The 12221-nt window shown below is 43.4% G+C and overlaps 1 protein-coding gene across 1 annotated transcript in view; it reads right to left on the bottom strand.

Annotated features, from left to right (window-relative positions):
- The window catches only part of SLC25A13 (solute carrier family 25 member 13), a 240578-nt gene extending 229858 nt beyond the window's left edge, over positions 1-10720 (bottom strand). Inside the window, exon 1 of the mRNA XM_010587255.2 lies at positions 10581-10720. Within this exon, the coding sequence (XP_010585557.1) occupies positions 10581-10595 (15 nt within the window). The 5' untranslated portion in view covers positions 10596-10720. The remainder of the gene's footprint in view (positions 1-10580) is intronic.
- Between the last annotated feature and the right edge of the window lie 1501 nt (positions 10721-12221).

Below are 12221 nucleotides of genomic sequence, written 5' to 3' on the forward strand. Positions count from 1 at the left end.
GCGTCATCCTCACACTCATTGCTATGTTTGAGTCCACTGTTGCTGCCACTGTGTCAATACATGTCATTGAGGGTCTTGCTAATCCTCATAAATAGTGGAGAATAGAACAAGTGGCCCCATTTAATAATTTAACTAAAGCAGGGGGCAGTCATAGGGCAAAGGGTCAAAGAGGTAGACGCACTGGGAAGAAGTCGCACCTCCTCCTGCAACCTTATTAAAGAACTCCATGTCTAAAAAGAGCTGCTCCCTGATTTTCTTACATTACACATTACCTTTCAGCCTCCCACCCTCTGAGAAGTCCTCTATTTGCTGAGTTACATTAATCAGCCATGTGACCTCCCTTCGCTGGGTAACACTGACAAAACATGGGTGTTAAACCAGTTAAGATAAAAGCTGCAAGACCAGGTTTATTCTTCTGCCCACGGAAGCAGCAGTCAAGAAATCAAAGAACATATTGTATTAGGCAAATCTGCTGCAAAAGTCCTCCTTAAAATCTTAAAAAGCAAAGATGTCACTTTGAGGACTTAGCTGCCCCTGACCCAGGCCATGGTATTTTCAGTTGCCTCATATGCATGCGAAAGCTGGACAATGAATAAGAAGACAGAAGAAGAATTTATACATTTGAATTTTGGTGCTGGTGAAGAATATTGAATACACCATGGACTGCCAGAAGAAAGAAAAAATCTCTCTTGGAAGAGTTACAGCCAGAATGCTTCCTTGAAGCCAGGATGACAAGACCTCATCACGCTTACTTTGGACATGTTATCAGGAAGGATCAATCCCTGAAGAAGGGCATCATGCTTGGTAAAATCAGCGAAAAAGAGGGATTGACACAGTAGCCACAACAATGGACTCAAACATACCTACTATTGTGAGGCTGGCATAGTACCGGGTAACTTCCGTAATACAAGAGGAACCTATGAGTCCTAACCAACTCAACCACATCCAACTAACAAGGACATAAACTTTACGTCTAAACACCAAGGTAACCCAGAGCAGGAGAACTGAAAAGAAATTGTCAAGAAAGAAGAAAACTTGGAGGGGCCCCAACATAGTCTTCCTTTGAATTAACATACCAGGGATTTTCATTTCTCTCACTGCATTCATTCCTTATCCCAAGAAGGAACCACCAGAGGCAAAGTTCACTAACACAGCCTAGACCAGCGGTTATCAGTCTTACAGGCACATTTGATTCTCCTGAGAAGCTTTAAAAACCCTGAGGCTCAGGCCACACATAAGACCAACTATATCAGATTCTCTGGAGGCCTGGTGGCCCAGTGGTTAAGTGTTCAGCTGCAAACCAAAAGGCCAGCAGTTCAAATCCACCAACCGCTCCTTGGAAGCCCTATGGGGCAGTCCTACTCTGTCCTATAGGGTCAATATGAGTTGGAATTTACTCGATAGCAACGAGTTTGGGTTTTTGTTCTTTTTTTTTTTTTGGCGGGGGAGCGGGACCAGGCATCAGTAATTCTTAGAGCTGTCCAGCTGATTACAATGCGTTGTGAATACTGTGAAAAGCAAGAGTGTTTCAAAGGAACATGGACCAATTACAAATTTTCTGGGACTCCATTTCTTCACCTGGTGAAAAGCTATGGGGCAGTTCTACTCTGTCCTACAGGGTCGCTATGAGTCGGAATCAACTGGAGGGCAACAGGTTTGGCTTTTTTTGGTTTAAAGCCTGTCATGGATTGAATTATGTCCCCCCCAAAACGTGTGTATCAATTTGGCTGAGCCATGATTTCCAGCACTGTGGGGTTGTCCTCCATTTTGTGATTGTAATTTTATTTTAAAAAGGATTAGGCTACATTATCCTGAGACCAGAAGAACTAGTTGGTGCCCGGCCACAATCGATGTCTGCCCTGTCAGGGAACACAACAGACAACTCCTGAGGGAGCAGGAGACCAAAGGGATGCAGACCCCAAATTCTCATTAAAAGACCACACCTAATGGTATGATTGCAACTAGAGGAATCCCAGAGATAATGCTCCCCAGAACTTCTGATGGCACAGGACAGGAACCATCCCCGAAGACAAATCATCAGGCATGAAAAGGACTGGTCAGTGGGGGGGAGAGAGATACTGATGAAGAGTGAGCTAATTAAATCAGGTGGACACGGGAGAGTGTGTTGGCAACTCTTGACTGGAGGGGGGATGGGAGGATAGAGAGAGAGGGAAAATGGTGAAATTGGCACGAAACGAGAGACTGTAAGGACTGACTCAATAGGGGAAGAGCAAGTGGGAGAAGGGAGTAAGATATATGTAAACCTACATGTGACAGACTGATTGGAATGGTAAATGTTCACTTGAAGCTTAATAAAAATTAAAAAAAAAAAAAAAGGATTAGGGTCGGATTGCAACACCACCCTTACCCAGGTCACATCCCTGATCAAATGTAAAGGGAGTTTCCCTGGGGTGTGGCCTGCACCACCTTTTATCTCTCAGAAGATAAAAAGGGAAGCAAGCAGAGAGTTGGTGACCTCATACCACTAAGAAAGAAGCACCACCAGGAGCAGAGTGCGTCCTTTAGACCCGGAGTTCCTACACAGAGAAGCTCCTAGTCTAGGGGAAGATTGACAAGAAAGACCTGCCTCTAGAGAGGACAGAGAGAGAAAGCCTTCCCCTGGAGCTGACGTCCTGAATTTGGACTTTTAGCCTTACTTTATTGAGAGAAAATAAACTGTTAAAGCCATCCACTTGTGGTATTTCTGTTATAGCAGCACTAGATGACTAAGACAAAGCCCAAATATCCATGGAACCATGGGAACTTGCTGTTTTAAAAACCATCATCATGGGAGCACAAAAAAAACCTCAGACTTTCTTTCCTTTGTTCCTAATACAAAAAAACAGTCTGCTTTATACGATATCTCCAAATACCTAGCAGAGTTGTGAAAGTATAGGTTTTTACCATAAGGAAGAGAGGAAACCTGCAATCTGAAGAATATCCATAATAACCTCAATCACATTTTATCCTCAATAACAAACCTCTAAAGAGGTTATCATTACAGATGAGAAACCTGAAGAACATGGAACTTAAACATACAGTCCAAGAGCTAAGGAGTGGAAACTAGATTAAATTTTTTACAAAGGAATATGGCAATGGTGATGGTCGTACAATTCTGTGAAGATGCTAAAAGCCACTGAATTATACACTTTAAGTGGGTGAATTGTATGGTATGTGAATTACAGGCAGTCCCCGGGTTATGAATGTCAGACTTAAAACTTACGTTCAACCCATAGTTATGAAACCAACCCCCATAAAGCCTATTATGTTAAAAATTAGAGGTACATACAATGGTTCAAGATAACAAATGGGCACTACTTGGCAATATGCATCCAAATATTATTATTACTATTGTGTTATTATATTAAAGATCTTTTAGTGTATCTCGAAGTATTTTTAATGTTTTTATGCACAGAAAGGTACACTATATACTATATGCTAAAACAAACATTGAGTAACTGACATTAGATATGAACCTTACCTAACTGTTCTGACTTACGTACAAATTTGACTTAAAGGGTAATCTGGGGATTACCTGTACATCTCAATAAAGCTGTTTTTTAAAAAGGGTATATGACAGTTCCTACCCTGTAGTGATGTATGGTCTGCTTGGGAAGACAAGAAAGGAGCTTAACAAATGAACACTGCAATGAAACATACACTGAGAGCCGAAAGCATTCTAGAGATAAAAACTACAGGAGTGGGAAATATGTTGTTGTTGTTGTGTGCCATGAAGTCGATTCCAACTTATGGCCACCCTACCTTAGGAGAGAGTGGAACTGCTCCATAGGGTTTTCTGGGCTGTAATCTTCGCAGCCTTGGTGGTGCAGTGGTTAAGTGTGAGGCTGCGAACCAAAAGATTGGTGGTTCAAACTCACCAGCCACTCTGCAGGAGAGAGATGCGGTAGTCTGCTTCCCTAAAGATTATAGACTTGGAAACCCTGTGGAGCAATTCTACACTTTCCTATAGGGTCACTGTGAGTCGGAATCGACTCGACGACAACGGGTATAATCTTTACAGGAGCAGATCACCAGTTCCTTTCTTCAGCAGGGTCGCTGGTGGCTTCTGGTTAAACAAGCCATGAAAAAAGGTTTATTCAGCTGCTGTTAAATACTTTGTTAAGGGAATTGTATCCCTGAAACAAGGCATGCCCTCCTTGGCACCAAGCAGAACCCATATAGAGCCACCAGTTACTACATTCCTGGGCTCCAAGGCCCACTCAAAAGCATCCACTAGGGCTCCTTTAGGAAATATACAGGCCCATAACCCATGGCATGTGAATTCTCACACATGCACCTTTGCAAATGGCACTCTTTTGAGGTCCAGGAGGGCAGAAGAGGGATTCAGAGCAGAGACTCTGAAAAGAGAATGTCTTGGTTAATGCAGAGACTCTATGGTTTAGACATTGTACAACCCTGACTTAACTTCCCTGGACCTCAGTTTTCTCATCTGTAAAATGACGACAAAAATAGAGTACTTTCCTCTTGGTGTTATGAAGATTGAGTATTTGCAAACCACTTGGGAAAGGGCCTGTACACAGTAAGCTCTATTGTTGTTGTTAGGTAGTACTATTTTTAGGTGCCGTTCAGTTGGTTCCAACTCATAGCAACCCCATGCACAAAAGAACAAAACATTGCCTGCTCCTGTGCCATCCCCACAATCGTTGCCATGCTTGAGCCCATGGTTGTAGCCACTGTGTCAATCCGTCTTGTTGAGGGTCTTCCTCTTTTTCACTGACCCTCTACTTTGCCAAGCATGATGTCCTGATAATATGTTCAAAGTATGTGAGAAGTCTCGCCATCCTCACTTCTAATGAGCATTCTGCTGTCTGCCAGTTTGTTGTATTGTGGGGGCCTGCATGTTGCTGTGATGCTGGAAGCTATGCCACAGGCATTCAAATACCAGCAGGGTCACCCATGGTGGAGAGGTTTCAGTTGCGCTTCCAGACTATGCCAGACTAGGAAGAAGGACCTGGCGGCCTACTTCTGAAAAAAAATTAGCCAGTGAAAACCCTATGAATAACAGCAGAACAAATACTATTAAGTTCTTAAATAAAAGTCTGGTTTACAATTGCAGCACCTCCTAACTTCTCCATCTTAGTCATCTCCCACTCCTATCGCATATGCTCTACTCTCCACCATGAAGAGTACTATGAAGACAGTATAGTGGACCAGATAAGAGTATGGACTCAGGAGCCAGACTAGCTGTATTTCATTCCCAGCTCCGTAACTTCCTAATTATCCTTAGACAGGTTACATCACCTACAGGTGTCTATGTCTTCATATACAAAATAGCGACAATAGTATCTAACTGCACAATCTAACTGATACAGGACTGGGGAGTGTTTTGTTCTGTTGTACAAAGGGTCACTAATGAGTTGAAACCAACTCGACAGCATCTAACAACAACAGTATCTAACTCATAGGGCTGTCAGAGTGATTAAGTGAATTAATAAGCACTTAGAACTAAAAAAAAAAAAAATTTTTTTTTTTTTTTTTTTTTTAGAACTAGTAAGCTGTCAATAAGTGTTAGCTGCTATATTATTTTCTTTATTACCTGCTATTCCTAAATCTACGTATGTAGCTCAAGAGGCAGTGTGTTCAAACAGAACAAGGGGATACTGCATGGTTTAAAATCAGGAAAGGTGTGCATTAGGGTCGTATCCTTTCACCATACTTATTCAATCCACACGCTGAGCAAATAATCAGAGAAGCTGGACTATATGAAGAATGTGACATCAGGATCAGAGGAAGACTCATTAACAACCTTCAATATGCAGATGACATCAACCTTGCTTGCTAAAAATGAAGAAGACATAAAGCACTTACCAATGAAAGTCAAAGACTAAAGCCTTCAGTGTGGATTACACCTCAACACAATGAAAACAAAAATCTTCACAACTGGACCAATAAGCAACATTATCATAAAGGCAGAAAGTACTGAAGTTGTCGTGGACTGAATTTTGTCTCCCAAAATTATGCGTCAACTTGGCTAGGCCATGATTCTCATTATTGTGTGACTCTCCACCATTTTGTCATCGGAGGTGATTTTCCTATGTGTTGTAAACCCTGCCTTTATGATGCTAATGAGGTGGGATTATCAAGATTCATGTTGAGGCAAGACTCAATCTACAAGATTAGGTTGTGTCTTTAGTCAATCTCTTTTGAGATATAAAAGAGAGAAACAAGCAGAGATACATGGGGATAGCATACCACCATGAAACAAGAGCTAGGAGAATTGCACATCCTTTGGACCCGGGGTCCCTGCGCTGAGAAACTCCTCTACCAGGGAAGACTGATGACAGGGACCTTCCCCAAGAGCCCACAGAGAGAGAAAGACTTCCTCTTCACCTGGCACCCTGAATTCGGACTTCTAGTCTCCTAGACTGTGAGAGAATAAATCTCTCTTCATTAAAGCCATCCACTTGTGGTATTTCTGTTATAGCAGCACTAGATGACTAAAACAGTAATCAAGTATTTCATTTTACTTGGATACGCAATCAATGCCCATGGACGCAGCAATCAAGAAATCTGCTGCAAAAGACCTCTTTAAAGTGCTAAAAAGCAAAGACGTCACTTTGAGGACTAAGGCAGGCCTCACCCAACCCACGGTATTTTCAATTGCCTCATATGCATGCAAAAGGAAGACCAAAGAAAAATTGATGCCTTTGAAAGATGGTGTTGGCAAAGATACTGAATATGCTACGGACTGCCAGTAGATTGACACAGTGGCTGCAACAACGGGCTCAAACACAGTAACGATTGTGAGGATGGTGCAGGACCGGGCAGTGTTCTGTTCTGTTGTACATAAGGCCGCTATGAGTCGGAAGCACCTAACAACATTCCTAAATGTGGCATATGCTCACCTCCCTGCCTTCCATCTGCTGTGTGTTCCCTGTCACTGGAATGGATCTTTCCTCTTCCCCACCCATTCCTTCTGAAATACGACCACCTCCCAGAAGTCTCCCTGATCTCCCCTCACCCCCTTCCTGGTACTCCAATAGGACCTGCAGTAGAGCATTTCCATCAGAAAAATTAGCCCATGGTGTGGTTTTGCTTTTCCTGAAGGTCCAAATGGAACCTAATTCATTTTATTATCCTCATTTTAAGGAGCCCTGGTGGCACAGTGGTTAAAGTACTCGGCTGCTAACTGAAAGGTCAGTGGTTCGAACCCACCAGCCATTCCATGGGAGAAAGATGTGGCAGTCTGCTTCTGTAAAGATTTACGGCCTTGGAAATCCTACGGGGCAGTTCTACTCTGTCCTACAGGGTCACTATGAGTCGGAATCAACTCGGTGGCAGTGGGTTTATTTTTTTTTTATCCTCACCTTAGCCTCATGCCTAGAACTTTAAAAACATAATACACAATTCTAAATAAATCAATAATAATAGCAACGACCCATCTGAGAATGGAAAATCAATACAAAATGCACTAATCTTACAGACCAAATTTTCATTATTATTAAAGCTTTGTCACAAATTTTTTTTTTAGTTCTGGGCTAATTTCAATCAAATTACTGGTTCATGTCCAATTTAACGCCTGAACATCTATCATGCCTGAACTCAACTAAGCTACCTCTAACTTTTAACCACTTCATATATTTAATTTCATCATTTTTAATGTATAATTAATTAACCAATTACAACAAGGTAATGTTCCCTACAATCAAAAAGGAAAGAGGATGATTTCTCTCTAACTACTTTTTAAAAATGAACTTTTTTAGAGCGATGTAAAATACACTTTTTTAAAGTTATTTTAATACAGAGCTAATCTAAAAAAGTACTAAAGGTCTTATATCAATGTTACTTCATGAAAAAATAAATGCCTCTTGCACCTTTAAATAATAGTCTTCATGGCCAAAATGAAAATAAAAAGTAAAAACTGGATTCTCAGCCTTCCTATTTTAACTATTTAATGAAAAAGGAACTTCAATAATAGTTACACTTGAATAAAAATAAAGACCAAGGAAACTAAGAATAAATGGTCTAGAAATTCCTAGCTATGGCTAAGATCAACCAGAAAATATCAAGTCTGCTTAAATATTCAAACAATTCATCACAACAAGTATATCGAGTGTTGCAATTAGCCTACTCCAATAGTTGAGTCTCCAGATTCTTGTCTCAATTTCTTATATATCCCAATGATGTGAACTTCTTTCCTAGTCAAGCTCCTCAACTTTTAAGAGGGAATGTCAAACCCACCACCAGGTGAGGAGATTTTTAAGGTTAAGGCTGTGTTTAACTGTCAACAATGAATATTCACATTCCAAATAAAGGCAAGGAGCACAGCCTTTAACTTGGCAGCCCAGCACGGATTAGTATCTGACAGAAGTATCCAACAAGAGTGGTTCCCGATTCAATAAGAAACATTCTGGGACTAAGCTAGGCCAGCATAGCTTCATTTGGGGACCTTTCAAGATTACATTTACTGCACTGGCCTTGAGCTACAAAGATGAAAATTATATGGAGTCACCTTATGGACCCCACAAACATATATTCATGCTCAATGAGGCAATTTTATATGCAGTTTGCCCACAGCATATGGGACACGTGGAGAAAGTGGTCTCCACAGTATACAAGTAGACCTCTCTCCCAAGTAACTGACTTGTGAACCACCTTACTGATCGTTTCCTCTTTGCTTTGGCAGCTAGAAATTCAGTCACCTCTAGCAAACATACACATATTTTCCATTAACCTTAGTCCTGGCTTCATTTTACTTTATCCTGTTTTTCTCATCTACTCAGGCTTGATTTTCATGTCTTGTTGGACTGTAAATATGTGTATGGACGAGGTGCGCCATCAGACATCCTTTGCGAAAAGAGGTGAGTTTAAATGACTAAACAAAAATGCAAGCTTCCAAAGAGTAAAAATAAAATGCTTTGTTTCCCCCGACTCTCTCTACTTGGCTAGATATCAACTGCTCTTCTTGATATAATGTGACAGTTTAATAAAAATACAACCAAAAAGTCAAACCTACTTCCACATCACTTATTTTTGCTTCGTATTAGTTGATGGGTTAGTCTTATACTCCATTTATATGCATACTCAATTTCAGATCCTCACATACTTTATGTCTAAATTAAGTAAAATTGTTCAGTTCACCTGCAGGTATTAAAAAAATGACAATGAAATACGTGTATCTATTCCCACAGAACTCTACTAGAGTAAGTCACCTTGGGGAACTAATTCATAGTAAACCTTGAGAACTGATTGTATGTAAATTTAATGCAAAATTAAATTTTTAGCTTCCAAAAAACGAATCCTGGGGAGTGAGCTTAAGAGAATCCGCATGAAACAATACATATACACTTGTGTGTACACATTCACGCACATCCAGAGCACACTCCTAAGGAAGGAACTCAGAAATTACAGAAAATGCAAAGGCCACAGTCCAGGAACAAGACAAACCCTGAGGATTCTGGGAGCCTGGCCAGCCTGCAGAGACTTAAGTCATACAACAGCATTTAAATATATTTGTCTGCTTACAATTTCCATTGCAAATGTGATTAGTTTGCTTGAATAAATACGAATATGATGTGTTGGCCATGTTTTTCTCTTGAGGGTTATCACAGAGTTTTGATTAAGGACAAATGTTTGAAATGTTGGGTATATTTAAGTTCACTTTGCTTAAAATGAGCTAAGAAGTTGTACAGGCTTGATTAAAGGGCTGCCTTCGTGAACTTAAAATTAAAAGCAATAAGTTCCAATGATTCAAGTGATTGGGTCTAAATATGGTATTCTGCCAGAAAAGTTGAAATGGAGTCCAAAAGACGACTGAAATGGTGTCCAGGTTTCAAAAACGGTGAAAGAGGAAAGGTCAACGTATCGGAGTTGTGTTTTCTCTGGGTTCCTGAATTATTCACATTACACAGAATTCCTTTTAAGTACAATTTTACAGGAATGACAGGCTCCCAGGACGATCTGTTCTGTCATTTCCAAAGAGAAGCCTCTCTCAAACGCTCCAAGGTGGGTACGGTAAGTGCTATAAAATGCGGAGCAGGGACGATAGAAAAAGGGACGTCCCTGGAGTTCCTTCGCGCCCACACACACGCAAGCCAACTCTCCCAGGCAGCTCCGAAAACGGAAGTCAAGGTGCCTACCACCCGCCCGAGGGCGGGGCCCTTGTAACCTAATAGGATCAGGCTTCAGCCCCGGCCATGCCCCCTGGAAGGAGAAGCCTCGGTCAACAACAACCGGGGTCAGGAGCACGAGCGCGAAGGGATAGCCGAGGGACCTGCAGCCACCGAGCCCTCCCCCACCCCGGGGGCACCAGGCACCGACCGTGCCCATTCCTCCGCGCCGGCCTTGGCTCAGTCCCGCCAGGCACCCGTCGGGCACCGACTCCCCTCCTGGGCCAAGTGGGAGGGTCCGGCCGGCAAAGTTTCTGACGCCAGGTCGGGCCTAGGTCCCCCGCGCCGGCCGCATGTCCTTCCCAGGGGGGAGGTCACGTCCCTCCTCCCGCAGCTGCAAGATTGAGCGGCCCATTTTATTTGCTTTCGCTGTTGCACGTGAGCGCCCAAGTCTTTTGTACCCCTTGAGGTTCAACCGGCGCGCTCCCACGGCCTGGAGCAGACGCTTACCTTGGCGGCCGCCATGCTTCGCCCCGGGTGCAGGCGGCAGCGGGACCCACTCACTGGCTGGCTGGCACTCCTGACCCGTGCGGCTCACTTCAGTCCCGGCGGCAGCGGGGGTGGCGGTACGGCCCGACAGCGTGCGCGCCGGGCCTGCCTCCTCACGCCCTCCTGCCGGCGCGGGTCATGCGGGCGCCGCCAGCCCATTGGCTGGGCCCGGCCCGGGCCGCCGGGGCGCGCTTGATCCGGGCGGCTCTGCCCGGCGGCCTGGGCGGGCCCGGGCCCGGGGGCGGTGGACCGGACAGGGGCACGTGATCCCGGCTGCTCTGTCCAGCAGAGGCGGCTTCTTAGGCGAGGGCCACGGGGTGTTGGTGGGTGCAAGCCTGTCTCCTGGGGAAAGGTGGCTTCGCGAGGAAGCAGCTAGCTTCAGCTGGTTCCAGGGGCAATCCTTCCAGGGGCTATTCTTGGGACCGATGGGAAGGGCAAGTAACAATAGTTGGCACAGAACCTGGACAAGATTAAAAACTCCACTATGTCACATGTTTAGCCAGCTTTTCTTTATTGCTTCCCCTCCGAAGGGGTTCCACTCTGCAGTGTCATAATAGTGGATCTAGAAACCATTTTGACAGTAGGCATTGAGCAGTCGAAGATGAAGTAGTAAAGCAGTATTGCAGGCAACTCTAATTTTAGGTCAAATCTGGGTAAACTGTACCAAACCACTGAATACAGTGCAAAGTATATTTAAGGAACTACTCCATTTCAGCCCTACATATTAGGACAGTAGAGATGGAAAGGCCCAAGATCAAGATTTAAAGACTCCCCCCAAACAAGCCATACTAAAGTAAATGACAAGTCAAAATTTTGGTTGAAAATCTTAATGTAAAACCTCAGAGGTATTCCTTTTCATCAAGATCTCATTCATTGGTCCCTGACATCAAGATGTATAATTATTAAGACAATGGTAATCAGAGACAGGATGAGTTCTAAATGTGGATTGTGGATATAACGCAGCAAAACTGTTTATCACTAAGCAGTTTAATTCATCAACATTAATTGAACACCTACTATGTGCTATGTGTTGCAGACACCGAAATTACTTAGGAAATAGTCCCAGCCCTCAGCATGCTTGCAAGCTAGTGGGAATGCAGACATAAAACTAGTTAACTTCAATACTGCCGTTGAGGCACTAACCTGTACCCAGGGTACCATGACAACACGGAGGACTGGGGAAGCCTATCTAAGGAACTGATGCCTCAGCAAATGGAAGAAAGTGGCTGTGAATTAGTCCAGTAAGGAGAGGGGGAAAGGTGTTCTAGAAGAGAAAATAAAGACAAGAGACAGGAGGCCCAGGAAGTGCTGAGGAAAGACAAGCAGTTTGGCAAGGAAGGAAATTTAAGCTGTGAGGCTGATGGAAGAGAAGCCTGGATGGACAGGTATGGGCCCTGTCATGGAGGGTGTTCGGTGTCATGCTGAAGGCTGTGGACCTTAACTGAAAGACTTTAAGCCAGGAAGTAGCATGGACAGATTTTCAATATAGATTGATCACTCTGCCTGCAGTGTGGAGGTTGGGGAAGGACTACTGGACTATCCACACAAGAGAGGGCTTGAAACTAAAATGTGATAGGGCTGGAGGAATACATCAGAAACTAA

The sequence above is a fragment of the Loxodonta africana genome, chromosome 8 (genome assembly GCF_030014295.1).
Source record: "Loxodonta africana isolate mLoxAfr1 chromosome 8, mLoxAfr1.hap2, whole genome shotgun sequence".
In the NCBI taxonomy this organism is placed as follows: domain Eukaryota; kingdom Metazoa; phylum Chordata; class Mammalia; order Proboscidea; family Elephantidae; genus Loxodonta; species Loxodonta africana.